This window comes from Ictidomys tridecemlineatus, chromosome 4, assembly GCF_052094955.1.
Source record: "Ictidomys tridecemlineatus isolate mIctTri1 chromosome 4, mIctTri1.hap1, whole genome shotgun sequence".
In the NCBI taxonomy this organism is placed as follows: domain Eukaryota; kingdom Metazoa; phylum Chordata; class Mammalia; order Rodentia; family Sciuridae; genus Ictidomys; species Ictidomys tridecemlineatus.
Window position 1 is genome coordinate 87,078,310 of NC_135480.1, and position 22,619 is coordinate 87,100,928.

A 22,619-nucleotide genomic window follows, 5' to 3' on the forward strand; every position below is an offset into this window, starting at 1 on the left:
ACAATTCAGTAGCATTAAGTACATTCAGTGTTATACAACCATTGTCAATATCCATCTCCAGAAGTTATTTATCATTCCAAATATAAAGGGTTCACTTATTTTATTAAATAATAATTCCTCATTCTTCCTTTTTCCCTAGCCCCTAATAACTTTTTTTCTACTTTTATTAATTTTTCTAACCAGGTATCTTACATAAGAAGAATTAACACAGTATTTTTCCTTTGCTGTAGTACACTTTAATTCCTTTCATAATTGCTGAATTCCATTATACTTGTATATCACATTTTGTTTATCCATTTATTTATTGACTGATCCTTGGTTGGTTTCTATTTTTGGCTGTTGTGAATAATGGTGTATAAGTGTCTGAGTCCCTGCTGTTAGTTCTTTGGGGTGATACTTACAAGTGAAATTGCTGGATCATGTGATGATATTTCTTTTCTTTCTCTCTCTCTTTCTTTCTTTCTTTCTTTTTTTTTAAGCAAAGTGTTTTTCACAGTGCTATATTATTTTACATTCCAGCAATGCACAAAGGTTACAATGGCTTCATATCTTTGACAACACTTATTTTCCATAGTTTTTGATAGTAGGTATCACAATGGTGTGAAGTTGTATCTTCTGGGATGTTTTCTGGCTTTCCTTTTGTTTTTAATGTATAGTGGTAGGAATTTAACCCAGGGTGTCTCACACATTTTGGTAAGCACTCTGCCATTGAGGTACGCCCCAGCTCTACCTTGTGTTTTTCGATTGCATTTCTCCAGTGGCCAGTGATGTTGAACATCTTTTTATGTGTATATTGGCCACTTCTTCCTTACTTGTTTAAACCAAATTTAGTATTCACTATGAAAATTTTGAACTCTTGTGTTTTTCCCTGTGATATATGAAGAGTTTAGAACCTATACATATTCTTCAGGAAGTGCCCTTATATCTTAAACATCTGTATAGATATATGAGTTACACTTTACTGTACATTAGGATAGACTAGGTTATGCAGGATAACAATGCAATAAAAGCCTTGAGTAGTTAAACACTTTTTTTCTCACAAATTTTTTTTGTATTGTTGGCTCCTCAGGGTGTTCCTCCCTTAGTGGGGATTTATGCGTCGGGAATGTGTCTCCCCTGTGACTGCCTTTTTACCATGTTACCATTGTTGTCATTACACAAAAAGCTAATTGACAGAGACTTGGAATTCTAGTTGTAGCTCAGCTACCCACTAATGTCATGACCTCAGGCATGGTTGAATGACCATCATGTGCACCTCTTCAAGAGAGAGAGAGATGGAGGATTGGGTTACATGGTAGAGAAGAGCACTCAACCTGGAGCAGTGTATCACAGTCCACTTAACTGAGACCAGACAACTTTACTGAACACAGCTTTGTGTCGAGGACTAAACAGAAGAGGCCTCAGTGTAATTGCTGGATGTTTCCCCATAATTTAAGAAAACAGATCAGAAACATTAGTAAACACCAAGCAGTGGGCATCCAAATGGAGAGGTCCCGTCATTTGTGAAGGAATTTTGGGGGTATATTTTCTTTTCTCTTTTTTTTTTTTTTTAACTGATGAACTGGATAAGTAAAATATTCCATTTGGTTTGCATATAGTCTTCAGTAAGCATTTCTCACTGCACTAATGAAAAACTAGCTTTAAGATGCTAATGAGTCATTAACATTGAAGTAGTTGTAGATGGCATCTGCCAGTAACCTTGGTATTACAGTTGAGCAAGTGACAGGAAGTACCCTTGCACTTTTCATTCTGGTCTCTATATACCAGAATCAGATTTGAGATGCCACTCTGGGTTTTGCGTAAGGAAAGCCATGCTACTCAATCAGAAAATGTGTGTTAACAGTCTCATTGCAAGCATTTAGTTAAATGACTAAATTATTTCCTCATCTTCTAGTTCTAACATCATATGGTTTGTACTTTGATTTTAGAAATTCTTTTATTCCTATTGGCTTAATCACCAAATTAAGCCATTCAATGATTTAGAAGATTCAAATTATGCCTAGGGAATAATTGAGTAATCCAAATATATTTTAGGGTCTTCATCAATTAGTAGAAGTAAGTTGTGTTGTCTCTGGGTAATTAAAGAGAAACATTAACAGCCCATTTTGGAAATAACAGTAGTGTTCTCTTATCTGCAGGAATACATTCCAGGACTGTGAGTGAATGCCTGAAACTGCGAATAATACTTAAATCATACACACACACACACACATGCACACTATTTTTTCCTATACTTATGTACAAAAGAGATTAATACTAACATATTAGAATAATTACAACTATACTTTTATTATAGTATGTAATGCACTCATAAATATAAGGTGAATATGGTCTCTTTCAAGACTGTACTGAATTCATCTTTGAGATGATGATACAGTGCTAACATGATGGGATGAAGTAAGATGAATGATGTAGACATTGTGATGGAATATTGTCCTACTGATGTTGTCCCCTTTCCTAGTGGTTTTGCTGTTTTCTCTCTCTCTCTCTCTCTCTCTCTCTCTCTCTCTTTAGTTTTGCTTTTTGCTGGTTCAGTTATCTATGATAAACCTGTGGTCCAAAATTATTAAATGGAAATTCCAGAATTTCATCAGTTTTCAATTTTAAGCTGTTCTGAGTAGTGTGATGAAATCTCTTGCTGTCCCGTTCCTTCATGCCCTAGATATCAGTTGTTATCTTTTTCCAGCATATCCATGCTGTATATGCTATTTGTCACATAATAGCCATGTCAGTATCAGACCATCACAGTATCACAGTAACCCTTACTTTATTTAATAATATTCCAGCATGCTAGAGTAGTGATGTCAGCAATTCAGATATGCCAAAGAGAATCTATAAAGTACTTCTTATAAGTGAAAAGATAAAAATTCTTAATAAGGAAAAAAAAGTATATGCTAAGATTGCTAAGACCAATTGTAAGAATAAGTCTTTTGAAATCTGTGAAATGTGAGGAAAGAATTTCCAGCTAGTTTTGCTATTACGCCTCAAACAATTTATAGCCAGTGTGTATAATAAGTGCTCAAATTAACGTGAAAAAGACACTGAAATGTAGGATCAAGTTTTATCTGTGGTTTGGGGTACTCACTGGGGGTTGAGTAATATATTCCCCTCTGCAGAGGGGAGCTATATACCTAAAAAGGACCTGACCATACATCAAAGGAAGATGATTGAGCCAGGCTAATGCTTGAATAACTGAATTCCTGCAAAAGCAAAACCTCTGGATAGGATTTTAACTACTTGTATGCATATTCTGGGGTTGTTTTCCCCCTCCCTTCCTGTTTAACCAATGGCTTGAGTTTGCTATTCTGTGCCTTGCCATAGTGTAAAAGAAAAGAAAGTGAAATTTATTGATGAAGGATGATGGTGAGATAAGCCATAACAAACAGTTGCCTCATAGTAGACTTAGAATCTTTCAAAACTGAAATATTTCCACTCATTTTTGTTTTCCCTGTACCCAATTCTATGCGTAGTATTAGGAAATTGAATGTTTGAATGACAAATAATACACTATAACTACCATAATTATTTTGGAAAAGTCATTAATAAATAAAGTCATTAAGAAAGTTTTATTAGTTGGGTCTAAACAGATTATTGCTTCCTATGTTGATGATTTCTTCATAGCTTTTACATGGTTTTGGAGGTTGCCGGAATTAGTAGGGGTTTTTTGTTTGTTTGTTTTGTTCCCTCCCCCCCTTTTTTTCGTTTACTACTATCCCTTCTTCAGAAACAGAAACTTATTTGTCATGAAAATTATTTGAGTATTTTCAATTGTTCAAGAAAAAGTCAGTTTTGTTTGTTATTTTCCTAATTCTTTTTTTTTTAAGTAGATCTTTATAACGTTATATAGTAGTTGGGTTCATCCCAACAGACTTGCACATGCATGAAGTACAATTACAGTTTATGCTCCCCCCTTTTCTCTCCTTTCTTTCTACCTGTGCATAAAAATGAAGTTCCCTGTGGTATATTTATATACACACATAGCATGATTTTTAAAATTTTTTATTAAATTGTTGATGGACCTTTATTTATTTATATGTTGTATTGAGAATCAAACCCAGTACCTCACACATGCTAGGCAAGTGCTCTGCACTGAACCACGACCCCAGCCCCCAGGCAAGCCTTCTTAAGAGTGGACATTGAGGTGGCTTTGTAGACTTTTGAGAGGAGAGGAGTGGAGAAGGAAAGGAATTGAAGAGATACTGTGTTAACAAAGGCATAGAGACATGAAATAGTGATTAATAGTTGAAGTTTTCCTTGAGGTGCGATGTGTTTTTCATATTTTAAGAATTTTAGAATACTAGAATCTTACCTTTCCTCTACTTGGGCTTCAGTTTTTTTTTTTTTTTAACCACAAGACAAGACTGAATTTATTAGGTACAAATGTTCTGGAGATTCAGAGGAGGAAGACAACTAAAGTTTTAAACTGTAATGGCAGAGTTAAACAATGCTATAATCAACTTTCTGTGGCTACATCAGTCACCAGTATTCACAAAGTTGAATATTTTGTATCTGGCTTTACAGAAAATGTTAGTTAGCTCCTTATCTAAGGTGCCATTATCTAATGCTATTTTTTATATATGTATATATTATTTTTATTTGCAAAATTAAAAAGTGCTAACAAACACTGCAGATAATATGCACATCAGGCAAACCATTTAAAAAAAAATCTGCAGTAGTTCTGTGTATAAAAATTATTTATTTATTATTTTTCACTAGTAACTTTTAATTAACCTAAGATTCCATCACCTATTGCACATTAATTTGTTACTTATTTGTAACTTGTTAAGCCCGGATGTATTGATAATTTGAATGTAGCCATAAATATGCAATGGATGTGGTTCCAAGTTTATAACTAAATATGAGCCAAAAGACTGAACAATGTTGACTTCAGATACTACTTTACTAAACAATGGTTGCATGGATAAAATGCTTCCTTTTAGCACAGCAAGCAATCTCTTAAGTGAGGTATTCTTGTTTAACATAAGCCTATCACATATCACAGCTGCTAAAACTGAGGTCCAAGAAAGTCAATGAACTTGACAGATTGGATAACTTATTTCTCAGGTAAATCTCTTGCCTTTCCACCAGTGTCCTGTTTTCCTTTCTGACTGTGGAACTTCTGAAGATGTTGTCAAAATTTTAAAGTTACCCAAATAATTTCCCTTAAAGTTATAACTAATAATGAAACATAAATAAAATAAATTTTATATACCATCTGAGTATATAAACAAGTAGTTAAAAGATCCAGTAAGACTATGCTTGGTATTTACTTATATAGAAGCAATCTCATGGATTGATATACATGTATCTTTTCATCCTAAAAAATGTGGCATTGAATATTTAAGGTTGTCAGGTTACTCTGTAAGTTACTTTGCTATCTTGGATATAAATTTTTTTTTAGATGATTAAAGACATTTTATAGTGTTAACCGACTATTGTTGAAAGTAAGTAGTAAAGAAAATATCTAGGATTCTTTCACTGTTTGTATTATTTTCATCAAAATGGCCTGATATGGGGAAGGGTGTCAGCAGCCGTTTATGTTAAAAATTCCATACATGCTTTAGCTTGGTGAAGGCCTTTTTCCTCCTTTTCTCAGAAGTGTTTGGTATAGATTTTCTTGACTGTCTTTCTGGTGATTACCATTTGCTAAAATGTTTTCCAGGCTATCAGACTGATCCTGTATTAGTAGTTGTAGCTTGAAGACATGTTGTATTGATAAAAATTGAAAACTTGATTGTAGCCATAAATATATAATAAATGTGGTTCCTTCACAGTAGACATGAGCTAGAAAACTGAACAAATCCTTATTTGAAGCCACTGGTGACTGATGTAGCCACACAAAGTTGATTATAGCATTGTTTGACTGCCTAAACCTGTCTTCCTTCCTGTTCCTTTATTGAAGGCCTTAGGCCTAAGTCATGTCATGGCCAATTTGGTCAGAGTTGGTACTCAACACAGTTGTTTCCTTGTCTTCACAGGGTTTACAACCCTTAGATAGACCATTATAAAATGAGAGGATGATACTGCCAAGGTCTTTAGTTTGTAATAAAAAAAATTCACTTCTTTTTGACATTTGACATGTAGTGATTTCATTTAAACAGTATTTGCTTAGGAATATCAGTTTAAGCAAAACAATGGATTATGAGAACCATCTTTTGAAGTAGTAGAATTCCTAATATGACTCTTGGGTTAATAAATGCCTTTTTGTATCTAAGGGTCTCAGATTGTGAGTGAACATTTAAAATTGTTAGCTTGATTATTCTTAATTTTTACTATTCTTCAAAGCACTCATGAGCTAATTAATGTCTTCCAGGTAATTGAGGGTGTGGAGGGGTGCTGGGGATCAAAGCCTATGCTTCATGATTGCTAGGCAGGTGCTCTACTGTTAAGCTACATTCCTAGCCCCTCCCAGGGAATTCTGTAGGTTGATTGAGGACCACATTTGAATAACATGTTATGGTAGACTTTCTGACACTTAAAAATTTTCAGAGCTGTTTCTTGTAGTTCTGGCATTTCTTTGTTCTTTTTCCTCTGAGGTGACTTACAGAAAGAGCTATATAGACATTATTCTGGAAAATCAAGAAAGTGTTGATTTCTGGTTTCTGTTCTCATTCCTATTATAGTAACCGCTATAATTTTCTGTATCATAGAAGGACAAATACAGTTTTTGAACTTTTGGGAGAAATTATTTCAGTCATGGCATTATGAAGAGAACATTATTGAATATAACTTCAGATAAAAGTCATTTGGGTTCAAGCTGAAGACAACTGTGTGTGTGTTTCAGGAAGTCTCCACTTGAGTTTTGGCATTATATTCATGACTTCTCTATCATCATTCCTTCTTTAGGGAAAAATCATTCCCAAGGGGAGATGTATATAAGCCTGCCACTCTTAAATGGCAACATGTTTAAATTATGATTTTAACTTGATTTTTAGATAGTGAGTGAATATTAATTTTATTCAATCTAAGGCTTTAAAGTCAATGTGTATAATTTGCAGAGTATAATCAGTTGTCACATTTGTTTTTAATGTTTTGGCCACACTTGTTTCTAATTTTAGCTCATTTTTAAGCATTTAGCAATAGCCTACTCATTTAAATTTCAATTTAAAATTTTGATTTTTGGTGACATGAAAACTGTTGTCATAGAGGCAAAGTGTTAAAAAGTTATCTCATCCTTATCAAGGAGTTATAATGTATATACATCTGAACTTTTTGAGGGTTCTAAAAATAGTCCATAATAGACATATACAAATATAAAAAGCATATGGTTGTGGCTTAGGAACTGTAGCTTGTAGAACGATTAGATTGAACAATGCATCATTGTTCATAGAGTTAATTAAGCGTGTATGGTTAGCTGGTTTGGGAACAGTCTCTAGCATGTGACTCTATAAATAACACTTGCACAACAAACATGGGCTTGATAAGTGAGCAGTAAATCTGGGCTGACTGCCCACTCCCAGTACTGCTATCATAGTATTTTGAGGGCCAGACAGAATAATAGAAGTTTAAAATTAAAACATTTTTCACACCCATTTTGTATTCTTAGTTTTCCAGTTTTAATATTGTTTTCCTGAAAGTCAGATAAACTTTTCTTAATAATAAAAAAAAAAATCTTCAGTTTGGTCACTTGATTTCTCATTAGCTAGTTGAGTTTTGTGGTCTCAAATAAATTTAAGTCTAAACTTTCCCACGTTTTTCTGGGTGAAGATGATTTAGTTGCCTCGAGTCTCTGGCATAAAAGCAGAGCACATTTATTTTATCTTTATCTTATTGGAAACAGATAGACATTTCAAATAGTGCCCATTAGACAGCCAAAATTACCAGTTTAGGCAGCAAAAATGAGTTCACAAAGGTATATTTAACATGGTGTCTGAACTTGTTCTTGCCAGAGTGTTTGGTTTTGGTTTCAGTTTGATTTTTCCTCTAGCAGTACAATGAAGAAAGTCTTAAAGGTGTGTTAGGAGCTTCAGTTCTTGATAGCTGCATTTTAAGAATGTTTCTGTTCATAAAGTTCATAGGTGATAATTACTGAATTCTTATCAGACATCACAGAATCTTAGCAGAATTGGCTTAAAGGTAGCTGTGCACGGGTACAAATAATATAAAATTATGTTTCTGGGATTTTGTGAAAATAGACTTTGCAAGTTTTATTGTTTAGAAAACATTTTCAAAAGTGAACTATGGAAAGGGGATAAAATATCCAATGTAATTAGGTTTATATTTATAACAGCATCATTTTACTGATATTAGTTCTGGATTTTAACCAACTTTGGGTCATTTTGAGATTGAGAGTTTGAGAGGATCCTTTTTAAGTTGTTGGTTCTGCCCTTTTTATGTCTACTATATAAACCATATAGTTCTTTTTAAAAAAAATTTTTGTTTTAATTAGTTGTACATGACAGTAGAATGCATTTATGCACTTTGATATCCATAGATGGGGTATAATTTCTCATTTTTCTGAGTGCACATGTTGTAGAATCATTGGTCAATGCACTCACAAAATACATAAAGTAATGTCTATTTTGTTCTACTATTCTTCCTATCCCCACAACCCTTCTCTCCCCTCCCTGTACTTCCTCCTACCTAATCTAAGGTAACTATTCTTCTCTAGTGCCCTGTCTGTTCCTTTTTTTTTTAAGTGAATTAGCATCTGTATATTAGAAAAAACATTCAGCCTTTGGCTTTTTGGGATTGGCTTATTTCACTTAGTGTGATATTCTCGAACTCAATCCATTTACTGGCAAATGCCATAATTTCATTCTTTTTTAAAGCTGAGTAATGTTCCATTGAATATATATACTACATTTTCTTTATCCATTCATCTATTGGGGGACACCTAGGTTGGTTCCATAGTTTAGCTCTTGTGAATTGAGCTGCTGTAAACATTGATGAGACTGCATTAGTGTAGTATGATGATTTTAAGTCCTTTGGGTATAAACTGAGGAGTGGGATATCTGGGTCAAATGGTGGTTCCATTCAAAGTTTTCTGAGGAATCTCCTCCATACTGCTTTCCGTAGTGGTTGTACTAATTTGCAGTCCCACCAGCAATGTATGAGTATACCTTTTTCCTCACATCCTTGCCAACATTTATTGTTGCCCGTATTCTTGATAATTGCCATTCAGACTGAAGTGTGTAGTGTTTATAATTCATAAATTTTTCACCCTTTTAAAAAAAACCAGTTGAGCAAGTCTCAAAAGAGTCTCTAAGGCAGTACTTCTTATTCTTTAAGATTGCCTGTGAATCTTATTAAACTGCAGATCTTCATCAGTAGATTGAAATGGAGCCTGATGTTCTGTGGTTCTGACCAGCTCTCAGGTGTTATTAGTGTTGCTGGTCCTAGGAAGAGGGCTATAATACATTCTTTGAGATTCACAACCTTTATCACACTATTAGAATCAATATTAATCACTAACTTTTATTTTGCTAACTTTACCTTAATTCTGTGGTACTTTCACAAATTAGCAACATAAAATTAATCCTAAAATTTGAGGGTACATGTAAGAAAATCTCAGCATTTTCCTATTACTATAAAGCCCATTTTCCATTATGTTAACTAGTGTCCTGTAGATAATAAGATTCAGTACTTGAAAATAAAATAGCCAAGAATTTGAAGTTTTAGAACTTATTGGGATGATCTATAGCTGGTACTTAGAAATGTTGCTTGTTCTCTACCTCAGTTTAAATTGACAGGGTTGATCATCTTCTAGCTTAAGTTAAGAAATATATGTACAGAGAAGTTTCCAACAATTATATCTTGACATTTGGTTATAGGAATGAAATTTTTCTTTTATTCTCAACTTACTTTATAGTTCTTCTTCTAGGAAGTAGTATGTCTTCATTTGCTGGATTCCTTTTCTAGTTCATTCCTAATTCTAACCTGATGTCTTTGTGTAGATTGAACTAATCATTTAGAAACACTTTGTTCTGTTTCCTGCATCAAAATCTAATGTGTCTACTTAAGGCATCTTTTTATCATCTACCAGATGAAAACCAAATTCCTTTTAAAGCTCTTAAAGCCCTAGATCTCTCATCCTCCCTTGAATGAACTCTTAAACATATTTTTGGCCCATTCACCACAGTTTTTCCTATTCTAAATGTCAAGCTAGCAAAGGAATGAAGCCAGGAAAACTGTTTGAGGGACTTTTGTATACCAGGAGCCATAGTCCTAGTTGGTTTTATAAATGTTACTGAATTTAATCCTCATAACCCTAGGAAGTAAGGAAATAATGTGAGGCCTCCCCCTTCTTTTTCCTTTGGTACTGGGGATTGAACCCAGGGGCACTTTACCATGGAGCTGTACCTCTAGTCCTTTTGGGTTTTATTTTGAGACAGTGTCTTGCTAAATTGCTTAGATTGACCTCAGACTTGGTAATCTTCCTGCCTTAGCCTCCCAAGTTGCTGGGATTTCAGTGTACACCAACACATTCAGCGAAATCAGTCCCATCATACTGAAGATGAAGCAGATTAATAAAACTTGCCTGCACAATCTAGATTGTCATTGACAGAGCTGGAGTTTTAATATATGTCTGCCTTACTTTTCCACAAAAGGTAGCCACGTGGGTCTTTAAAAAGTCAAATAGTTCTTTGTGGGTCAGTTGGGGAAAGATTACATGAGGAGCTTCAAGAAGTAATAGCAGATCTTTCCAAAGTATCAGTGATTGGTATTAAGTATATATAGTTGACAACACTGTTGATTTACATAAAGGATTTTTTTTTAAAGCAACATAGGTTGTCTAAGCCCACTCCAGGTACTTGTCTTATAAATCAGTATTTTCAGAGTTAAAAATAGAAAATAATTAGAATGATTAATTTATCTTGTTTCTAAGAATAGTCTAATTGATCAATGTGAAATTCTACATTCTTTTCAAGATATGTAAATAAATTATTCTCCGCAACTATTTTTGGAAAGAAAAGGCCATTGGATATATGACCAAGTTAAACCCTGTCATCTCACTCTATCTGGGAAACAATAAAACTGACTGATAAAACTCACACAGCTATACTTGGACCAAGGTCTGTGTCCCTACTGATTTTTGTATCTTTCACATTGTATAATTTGGTCTTTCATATTGGAAGACTTAGCAAAATGTAGGAACCCCCAAAGGCAGAAATTCTTAATAAGTCATTCAAACAATGACTTTGCATGATCCCACTAGTTAATTAAGGATACAGTATATAGAAATATTTAAAAAGAGTTTATTATCCTTCTATGAGATGTAAGTCTTGTAAAACTCAAACCTGGACCTTCAACACATAGGAGTTCTGATCTTAGGAAAGGTGACAGTTTTGTCATTGCCATCAAATTGGTGGGGAAGCCATTAAATGCTACCTGAAATCTTACTTCTCTAGGACTAGAGTTCAATAGTGAGGATGATGATGTGTCATTCTGAGTCTCTCAGAAGGATTGAAAAAAAAAATCACTTAAAGAGAGGATGGAGGGGGGCTGGGGATGTGGCTCAAGCGGTAGCGCGCTCGCCTAGCATGTGTGCGGCCCGGGTTCGATCCTCAGCAGCACCACATACCAACAAAGATGTTGTGTCCGCCAAGAACTAAGAAAAAATGAATAAATGTTAAAATTCTCTCTCTCTCTCTCTCTCTCTCTCTCTCTCTCTCTCTCTCTCTCTCTCTCTGTCCCCCTCTGTCTCTCACTCTCTCTTTAAAAAAAAAAAAAAAAAAAAAAAAAAAAAAAAAAAAAAAAAAAAAAAAAGAGAGGATGGAGCCTGTGGGTTTAGCTCAGGGGTAGAGCTTAACTAGCATACACAAGGCCTTAGGTTTGCTCTCCATTTCTGAAGCAAAAAAAGTTCCTAAAATTAAGTGACTTGGCTCACATGGAAGATTGAAAGGGAAGAGGAACAAACCTTTACTGAGCTTGATGAAAACTTGGTCTTTTAGAATAAAGTGTTTAGATAACAAAACTTGAATAAAGTATGTCCTGTATTGTCTAGACCTGAACAAAAGCTAGTACTGCTGCTATAGAAAAGATACAGACACTGAAAAAAAGAGGTGCTGGGAGGAGACATTGCATACTTCGATAAATAAATAAATATTTTTTCTTAACATTTACAGTTCTGTAATAGCCTTAAAGTGGCAGGTACCATTGTCATCCCTAAGTATATTGACCCTTCCTAATTCATCCCTTTTCTGCTTGCTAAGAAGCTAAAAGAACTCTTCTCCAAATCTAAAGCCTATTCTGAGTAAATGACCCTTTATTACTATGCTAATGATAAGGTAGAATTCCAGTTGTCATTTCTTAAGGATTTTCTTGGTTATTTGTCATGGGATGACTCAAGAAGTAAGAACTCAGATTTAAAATTTTAATAACTACAAATGATTTTGAGATTTCCTTTTGGAAAATGACTCGGTTTCTCTCTCCCATTTTAAAAATAATGAGTTCGTAATTATTTAATAATAGAGAACCCTAGCAAAGCAAAGTGGTCTATTTTCTACTTAATTTTGTTTTTGCTGTGCCACCTATTGAATGCGGGACTTCGCACATGCTAGGCAACACTCTACTGCTGACCTACACCTCCAGCATAGCAGAATTGTAATATGATTTTATTATTGAAAATAAACACTGATAAAACATTTTAATGTTTTTTTTCTATATGCTTTAACTATGTACATGTACTCTTTGGTTTTTTTTTTTCATATGCATGTATTCTGCGTATTCTTTTTAGCAATTAGCTTTATGTTTTACATACTATATATAACCTTTTAAAAACTGAATTATGAATGTTTTTCATGCTGTTAAATATTCTAAAATATTAATAGCTGCACAGTAGTCATCATATGTAAATATTTATTTAACTGATCTCCTATCATTGGACATTTACTGGCCTCCAAATTTTTGCTATTGAAAATGTGTTTCTTTTTCTTTTTTTTTTTTAATATTTTTTTAGGTGTAGGTAGACACAACACAATGCCTTTTTTTTTTTTTTTTTTAAATGTGGTACTGAGGATGGGACCTGGGTCCCTGCCCATGCTAGTTGAGCGCTCTACTGCTGAGCCACAACCCCAGCCCCAGAAAATGTGTTTCTAAAGAGAAGTTCACGCATGCACTCTTCTGGCTATTATTTGGAATAAATTTTTAGGTAGTTTTATTTATATAGTATTTGTAGTTTTATTTCACTGAAACAATGAACCTTTGCTGAAAAATAAAACTAATATTTATTGAAAGTCCATATACCAGTCACTCTGCTAGATGTCTTGTAGTTTTTATCTTTCATAGACTTTAGCTGTTTTCATCCCCAATTTTATGGGGATACATATATTTTACAGTAAGTTCTCAATATGGAGGAAATGTTTAGCAAGTAACAAAAATTTTGTGTAGACATACGTAGTTACTCAAATCATAGGAGAAAATTAAAACCTATAGATGAAGTTTTCAGTTATGTTTTAAAACTGGAGTATTTATTATAATTTGACTTTCAGGGTTTTGTTTTTGTTGTGTTGTACTTTTAAAAAGGGGTTTTAGGCCTAAAAATGATATGTTATTTGACATTCTTAGATCTAGGAGAAAAAAATGGGCAAGTCTCTTGTGAATCTTGAATTTTAGTTATATGATTACTGTTTTAGATGCTTAATTTACAAACTGCATTTTAATCTTTAAGTTAGAAGTGAGAAATAATTGTCTACTAGGTGGGAATTATTTTTCTTCACTTAAAATTCCAGGCATAACTTTTTCAAATCTTACACTTAAAAAAATTTAAGAGGCAAATTTTGATGAAGAAACGTTGCAAAGGAAGAGTGAGAGCAGTGAGATAATTAGTTATTAGTCCTCATATCTACTCTGTTTTGATAGGGGATTTGTTGGGTTTAGGGCATTGTATTTGTTAATCTAATGCAGTGATTTGTTTTGTCTCAGTCACATTGATCAGACTACAACATGGCAAGACCCCAGGAAGGCCATGCTATCTCAGATGAATGTTCCAGCCCCAACCAGTCCACCAGTGCAGCAGAATTTGATGAACACGCCCTCAGGTGAGGAGACACTTTAATTAGAGCACAAAGAGTAATGTTTATACATTGGTAAAATGTGATCTTGAAAATAATCCTTATTCTTTTAAGGAAACTGGAGCATCATGATGTTAATTTCTATTCAGTTTCATTTAGAGACATTTTATTTCAAAACGTGTGTTGTATGATGGCCTCTTTTAGGCATTAATCCATAAGGAGGCCAGTAACTGTAAGCCAGTAGTTACTAAAGTTTTGGTTCTCAAGTGAGTATCTCAGATTTCTAGTTTTGTTAATCATGACATGATTGTATTTTATTCTGCTAAGACAGATGTCTGGGGTCTTAATAAGCTATGGTATTCCTTTTTTTAAAAAAGGCCAGGGGAGAACACAAAATTTATTATACATGGCCAACCTCATGGGAATATTAGACTCCACACTATGGTGTTCTTAACCTACCTTTTAATAGATATTTATTCTACCCTGAAAATACCTAGGAGAAAGTAAATTATGGAACACGCTCCCCACCACCACCAAGAAAAATCGTTCTTACTCCAGGTCTGGCATGTGTTATTCAACACATCTCTACCTTTTTCACAAAAGATGGACCTGAGAAAAACTCAGATTCAGTTATTTGGTAATTTACTTGAATCTGCAGGTTTTTTTTTCCTTCTTATTTTGCAGTTTAGTTGAATCTGCAGTTTTTCTCATACAAATTATGGGGAATAATAATGCCCCTTATGATAGAGAAGAAGGTATTAAAGGAAATAATCTAATAATACTTTTTTTGGTACCAAGAATATTACTAAGTATAGAATAGGTACTAAGTGGAAGTTAATTTCTTTACCTTCCCCAATCAGGTACTGTCCGGCAGCCTCTTTTTACTTTTTACTTTTTTTTAGGTCCAAAACCACAAGCTAGCTTATTATGCACCTTTGTATGTAATAGGGAAAAGTGTTTCTTCCTCTGGCCTGGATTTCTGATCATTTTTTTGTCCCCCACACTTATCTCCATGCTGGGTACTTGGATCAGGACATAGGTAGCAATAACCAGTGGTTAAGTTGACTTTCTCCTTTATAATCTAGCCATTTTTTCTATCCAAAAATTGGCTCTAATTCTACCAATAATAGCAACTGCAGTGTAGATTTTTCTCAAACAACCACCTTTGGAAAAGGACTGCTAAGTGTGGGAGAGTAGTCCTATTGGTTGCTGGGGAAGATTCTTTGAGTAGTAGTGCTCATAGAATTAATAGTGGCTTTTTACTCAGTGCCAGTTTGTGGGAATATTTCTGCTGTTCCATACTTCTTTTAGTTTGGGTGGATTGAAAACTTGAATTCTGAAAGTTAAAAGCTAAAAATGAACAAGGCAAAATTTGTGATTAAAATTTTCTTGTCACAAATTTATTCCTTATTCCTTAATAAAAATTCCTTAAGCCTTTAGTTACTATATAAATATATTTATTTATTCTCAGAATCTGTTTTATATGTGGCATTTAATTTAGCTCTTAAAATTTTTAGAGGCAAATTTATGCAAGTATTTTTGGTTTTACTTTGTAATTTTTTTTAATCACCAAATTTTCAAATAAAAGTTGTAACATTTGCTTTGTATTTATGATCAAAAAGATGATTCACAAATATTCCTTTAAAAGTATACCATCTAAAATTATACTGAGGAAATTAGTAAAAGATAAAACATTCTGTGTCTTAACAGGGTTTTGATTTTTTTTTTTAGAACATTGATTTATTTTCTTGTTACATTTTCTGATGTAATAGTATAAGAAAATGGGAGTCTTTACATTCGAAGTTATGTTTTAATCGAGGGTATGTGGGTGTTAAAATAATTATGTATATTTTATTTCAACTGTGTTATTTTAAAAATGTTTTGTACTCTGCATATAAATTAGTTGACATGCTTACTAAAAGCTGTATTTAGTAAGGAGACAACTTTGCTGGAAATAGTTTTACAAAGTGGTAAGAAACATAACTGTGGGGCTAGGATTGTGGCTTAGTGATGGAGAACTTGCCTAGCCACGTGTGAGGCACTGGATTTGATCCTCAGCACCATGTAAAAATAAATAAATAAAATAAAGGTATTGTGTCCATCTACAACGATAACAAAAAAAAAATTTAAAAAGAAGTACAACTGGAGGGTTAGAAATGACAGGGAAAAAGCATGAAAAGAAGGCTATGGGTAAGGAAAGAATTGAAATGCAAAAAGCCACCTCCATAGACTTGAGCATGTTTAAATAAATGGTGATAAGAGGTATTTATTAATAGTAATGATAGTAACAAGTTCTATTTCTGTGCCAGGCATTCTGCAAAAGTCACATCGCACTATCTCATTTAGTCCTCATGATGGCTATTTATTAGGTGGTGGTATCACTCACACTTTTGTATATTAGAAAACTTGAGCCTAGGTGTGGAAGTGCTTACCTGTAATCACAGTGACATGGGAGACTGAAGCAGGAGGATTGTAAATTCAAGGCCAGCCTCAACAATTTAGCAAGACCCTAAACAACTTAGTGAGACTTTGTCTCAAACTAAAAAGTCCTGGGAATATGGCTTAGTGGTTAAGTGGTACCTGGTTCAATCCTGCTACAAAAAAGAAAAGAAAAAGAAATAATAACAACAAAAAACCTTGAATAATGTTCTCCAAATCACACAAGTTTTAAATAACAGAAGCCAGATTCAGATTTTAGTAATGGGCTTCCTGATCCTATGTTCCTTATCTCTGCATCTGAACCATGGATAGGATAAGTAAACCCTTCAGAGAAAGTAGAAGGGGATAGGACCTCATTTGTTAGAGGCACTGTTTAAAAATACTAGTAGATGTACTAGGGAAACACTTCTTCAGAAGGTGGGGGAATGTGGGCATGATGTTTACTTAAGAAGGTTGTTTCTAATAAAAAAACACTGTCCTTTAAAGAGGGGAAAATATTTGAAGAGAACACTTGAGGTCATTGCCTTTAATGGAGATGGTCAGACAGCACAGTGAGTTAGGAAAGGAAGAGACTAATTAACATGTTGTGTACCTAACCTAAATAGTGAAAAAAAAAAAGGCCTAAAAAGACAAAGGAGTCACCAAAAGTTTTGCAATGAAAACGAGGTATTATATTGGATATACATACAGTCATACCTTGTCATTCCTGAGTGATTGGTTCCAAGACCCCTCCCACCTTCCTACCTCATGGATATCAAAATCTGCAGATGTTCAAGTACAACCTAGGCATATCACCTCTTGTATACTTTAAATCGTACCTAGATTACTTATGCCTAGTACAGTGAAAATAGTTGCTAAACTATTGGTTATTAAATAATGACAAGGAAAAAAAATTATACACTTTTAGTACAAATGCATTTTTTTTCCCTCAAAAATTTTCCATCCATGGCTGCTTGAATCCATAGATGCAGAACTCATGGATAATGGGGCCAACCATATCTGAAAATTCCCAGAATCAGACAAATTTAAGTCAGTATTATTTTGAGTTTTGTCACAAAAATACAAATGGAGGCATAGCTGTCAAATCAAGTGCTTAGGCTATTGATATATCTGTGTAGTGTAGGCTTTCTCAGAATTATAAAAACTTCTATTCTTCCATTTCAGTGGATTTTTAAGAATAATGAGGTCCTATGTATGGTATTTGTACACTTTGGAATGAGTGTCACAGAAATTATAGTTTTTCCTTAGTGCCAGGGATTGAACCCAGAGCCTTATATATAATAACGTGTGCTCTGCCACTGAGTTATAACCCCCAGCCTCATGGTAGTTGTAATTTAGATATATCTCAAATTATATAAAATTATAATCATGGCATTTTGATAAGATTTCAATCTAGGAACTTCTGTTTATCTAGAAAGCAGCCCTGAGGTGTGGTGGATGTGTCCTCTCTAGTGAAGCACACAACAGTTTCCTAAATAGTTTTAAAAAACAAATGATTTTACTCTTGTTCAAGAATTGAGCGCCCGGCTGGGGATGTGGCTCAAGCGGTAGCGCGCTCGCTCGCCTGGCATGCGTGCGGCCCGGGTTCGATCCTCAGCACCACATACAAACAAAGATGTTGTGTCCGCCAAAAACTAAAAAATAAATATTAAAAATTCTCTCTGTCTCTCTCTCTCACCTCTCTTTTTAAAACAAACAAACAAAAAAAAAAAATAAAAGAATTGAGCACCTTTTGAGATAGGATCTAGCCAAGTTGCTGAGGCCAGCTTTAAACTTGAAATCATCCTGCCTCTTCACATTTTTATCACTACGTAATTTAACCAAAACTGCCTAGTTTTGCTCTTTTTTTTTATATGACAGCAGAGTGCATTACGATTCATATTATACACATAGAGCACAAGTTTTTCATATCTCTGGTTGTATACAAAGTATATTTACATCATTTGTGTCTTCATACATGTACTTAGGGTAATGATGTCCATCTCATTTCACTATCCTTTTTACCCCTCTGCCCCCTCCCTTCCCCAGCCTCCCTCCCCTTTGTCCTATCTAGAATTCATCTTATCTCCCATGCATCCCCTCCCAGCACCACTATGAATCAGCCTCCTTATATCAGAGAAATCATTCAACCTTTGTTTTGGGGGGGATTGGCTTATTTCACTTAAACCAAGTTTCCAGTTCGCACCCATTTACTGGCAAATGCCATCATTTCATTTTCTTTATGGCTGTGTAATATGTAATATTTCTTTTGTGTGTGTGTGTGTGTGTGTGTGTGTGTGTGTAGAGATCACATTCTCTTTATCCATTCATCTGTTTCGAGGCACCTAGGTTGGTTCCATAGCTTAGCTGTTGTGACTTGAACTGCTGTAAACATTGATGTGGGCCATTGACTCTTATCAAAGTAGTGGGTTTCTCTTCTGGCTTTCAGAATCATTTATTTTCTTTCTGGTATAGGCAGTATAGTATTAAATAAATAGATTTCTTTTAACTTAGTCAGAAATTTTCGGATTCTTCTGAAAGTTCTTGGTTATTATAAGACGAAACTTCTAAATCCATATATTATAATAATATATGGAACAAGACTACACCAAAGTGAAATCAAATAGACATGAAAAAACAAAGCCAGTTCAGTAAAGAGACTGAGACTGTATCCTATTATTTTTCACCTCCTATCTCAAATATCTGTAATGTTTTTTTGAACAACCCCCTCCCCCAATTCTGGAAATTCACATAAAATAAGAAAAGATGGTAAGTGGGTAGCTCAGTGGTAGAGTTCTTGCCTAACATGTGAGAGTTTAATCCCAACACTGAGAGAAATGAGGGAAGGGAGAAGGAAAATAATAAAAGCTAAATAATAATTGAGAATCAGTATAACCAGTCCTATAAAAACTTGATTCACTTGCATTTGATTTATTTGATAATTGAGTTCCTGGAAGATGGTTGGTAATAAAGGAACAGCCATCATTTTTCCTATTTAAAAATGTAGGTCAGTCCATCCCCCCCCCCCCTTTTTTTTTTGATACTGGGAATTGAACTTTGGGGCACTCGACCACTGAGCCACATCCCCAGACCTGTTTTGTATTTTACTTAGAGACAGGGTCTGAGTTGCTTAGTTAGTTGCCTCACTTTTGTTAAAGCTGGCTTTGAACTCTTTATCCTCCTGTCTCAGCCTCCCGAGCTGCTGGGATCATATTTCATTTTAATAAAAGTCCAAACAGTAATATACAGAGAATAAGAAGATTTTTTTAAAAAATCTTTTTGTAAAATAGGAAAAGCAATATAGTGATAATGCCCAATCAAGTTGCTGATGGCATTAGATTTTCTCTAGTATAGGAATTCTGAAGTCTTTGTTGGCCAGTGATGGCCAACCGATGATACTTTGAAATCACGGGTCTTGATTAAGTACATAATGAAGCATGCCACTCATGTCGGAGTAGCTGGTATCTTCTAGTTTATTCTGGTGACAGGAGCTTTTAAATCTCTCTCCTGGGGATCACTCTTTATGTTACCTGATTCCAGGTATTTTTAGAGTATTAATTTCTTTCTTCCTTCTTTAAAGAAACCCAAATTAGTTGAGAGGTGGGTGTATATAGAATAATCAGTAATTTTTTACAGTGTTGCATTTTTTTAAAAGATCACTTTAATTTGAGAATCATGACATCCAAAATAACTAACACTCAAGTGTTTGGGGAATACTATGTTTGTATGCTGAATTAGATACTTAAATATTTCAGGTAAGGTGATTCTTTCCTTTCTGCTTTCTTTTAGAAATTAGCTTCTAAAGCAAGAGGAAAAAAAGAGAAACTCAATATTACTGGTGTCTTGACCTGTTCTTGGAGCACATATACTTAGTATTTTTTTATGTAGTGGAAGTCTTTAAAAGTTTATTATTATTCTGAAAGTTATTAAGTTTTTAGTATAAGCACTGAGTCTAATAAGAAATATATTAACATCTGCTAATTTTACCAGGAAAACTAATTTAGAAGAGTAAGAGGATGCGCTGTATAAGGTAAAAATTTTAGATATATGAATGTCATTGCTACTAAATAATTCTCTTAGTAAAATGAGTTAATAGGACTTAAAAATACAAATGTATATGTTCAACTTTTCTTCAGTGATTATTTGTATATTTTTTGAAACTTTGCTCAGTTTTACAGTGAGTGAAAAAGATTAAATTATTTACATTTAAGAGCAAGATCAAATTCCTGTTTTATTTCTTCTCTTGATAAGTGTTAGACTATTATTTTTGTCTTTCCCACTGATTTCTAAATCCTGGTTACTCAATTGCTACAATAATTTTGTGACTCATAGGAGGAATATTTGTGTGAAAGATTGAGATGCTAATTCTTTTAAAATGATGTCCATATACTACCATATATAGGCAGCATAAGTGAAATGGAGTAAATCCTGCAACAACAATAGACTATTCTAAAATAATACTTTCTTTTAGTGTTAAAGAGGCTGATAAGGCAGTGAAACTTGCTTTTTAAGTTAAGATTTTAATGAAAGATGATTGTTGTATTTGAGCAGTCTAAACAGGCTGTTTGATTTTGCTTCAGTAAAACTTTAGAGAAACTAATTTTACTAAATAAGCTTACTAAAACTCTAAGCTATTTCTTCAAGTTAAAATATAATAGACTTGAGTTGCCTGCTTTTCTGAGCTTATACTTTATCTTTTAGTAAGTTCATCTAAGATGATATGACAAAGAGGAATGGTTTTTAATTGTCTCACAGTTTTGAGACATTGTATTTTTTCCTTCTGAAAAGATTCATTAAACAAATATCAAATGTTATACTTTCTGCTAGGCACTGTGATGGCTACTGAGATTGTATAGTAACAACAGACTTTTTATGTATGACAGTGAATGTCATGGCAGATGTGTGCACTGAATGCTAAGAAAGTATGAGAAACAAATGAATCAGTAGTGGGGTAGGAAACCTGAGAAGACTTCTTTAATGGATAATTATGAATATAATACATTCCACTATTGTCATGTATATAAGAAATAAATAAATTTTTAAAAGAAAGAAAGCAAAGGTGTCTATTCCTTCAGCCTACACTGAATATTTGGTACATGCTGAACTATTCTAAATCATGAGAATGCAGATTATAAACAAATACATAAGAGTTTTATGAGTTAGTGATTGGCTGATGATGGAGTTGGTATTTTAGATAGCATCTCTGTTGTAGGCCCCTGTAATTGAGGTCTTTGGAGCATCTGAAGGCACTGAGGGGGAAGCCTTGTGCATATCTTGGGAAAAGGAATGGAATATTCCATACATAGAACAACAGGCCCATCTGTTGGTCTGGTGAAAGGTAATGAGGAATCCATATTATTACACAGATCATGTAAGTTTTGAATCAGGGGTAATGGGAACTAAGTAAGTTTGTAAGCCACTCTTGTATTTGTTTGCCTGAAGCAGATTTTTATCAGTGTATTTACAGTATTTTTAGTTTTAAGCTTTTAGGCCTATACACAAAAATGATACTGTTCATGAGGTTGAGGCCACTGTATCTATCCCTCAAGGCCAAGATGGGGAACATAGCTAGATACTCCAAACCCCATCTCAACAACAACAAAAAAAGACAGTCTCTGGGTTTATGACTTAAAGCTGCATGCTTCAGGTCAGTTTTCACTTGGGGGTGCGGTGGGGAAAGAGTTACTCTGGAACTCAAGAGAAAAAGCTCCTTTGACTAAAACTTGATTTATAAACTGCTCTTACTTCAGTAAGTGCATTTATTGCCCCATGTTTGACTTATTGAAACCACAAAAAAGGTAGTGATAATATTTATAAAGTTCTTCAAATTTGTATATGACAGTTTCTTCCATTATGTCTGCCTCATAACTTTAGTAGTATGGACAGAACTTTATGCGGAATTGTTTAGGGCTTACATGGTAAAGCACATGAATTTCAGATATTTATGTTTGTGGAAGACTTTTGTAAACAAAACCCCAGAAGAATCAGGTGATTATAATTTTAGTCCCCTTTGAAAGTCACAACTCTACACATCCCAAGGTATTATAAACTGACTTGGCTGTAGTTTTGATAAATGTTGCCATCTTTGTCCTGAGCAACTGTGCAAAAATTTGAATACCCACTGGGGAGTGTGAAAAAAGACAAATTTGGGGGGGGGTCGGGGAGGGGGTGGGGAGGTGGGAGGATAAGGTATTGAACTGAGGGACGCTTAACCACTGAGCCATATCCCAGCCCTTTTTATGTCTT

At 34.2% G+C, this 22,619-nt stretch overlaps 1 protein-coding gene across 8 annotated transcripts in view; it reads left to right on the forward strand.

The window, feature by feature from the left end:
- Yap1 (Yes1 associated transcriptional regulator) overlaps window positions 1–22,619 on the forward strand; it is a 110,065-nt gene that overhangs the window by 34,039 nt on the left and 53,407 nt on the right. For all 8 annotated transcript variants that reach the window (XM_078046918.1, XM_078046922.1, XM_078046920.1 and 5 more), the window contains exon 3: window positions 13,867–13,982. In XM_078046918.1, coding sequence (XP_077903044.1) covers window positions 13,867–13,982 — 116 coding nt within the window. The remainder of the gene's footprint in view (window positions 1–13,866; window positions 13,983–22,619) is intronic.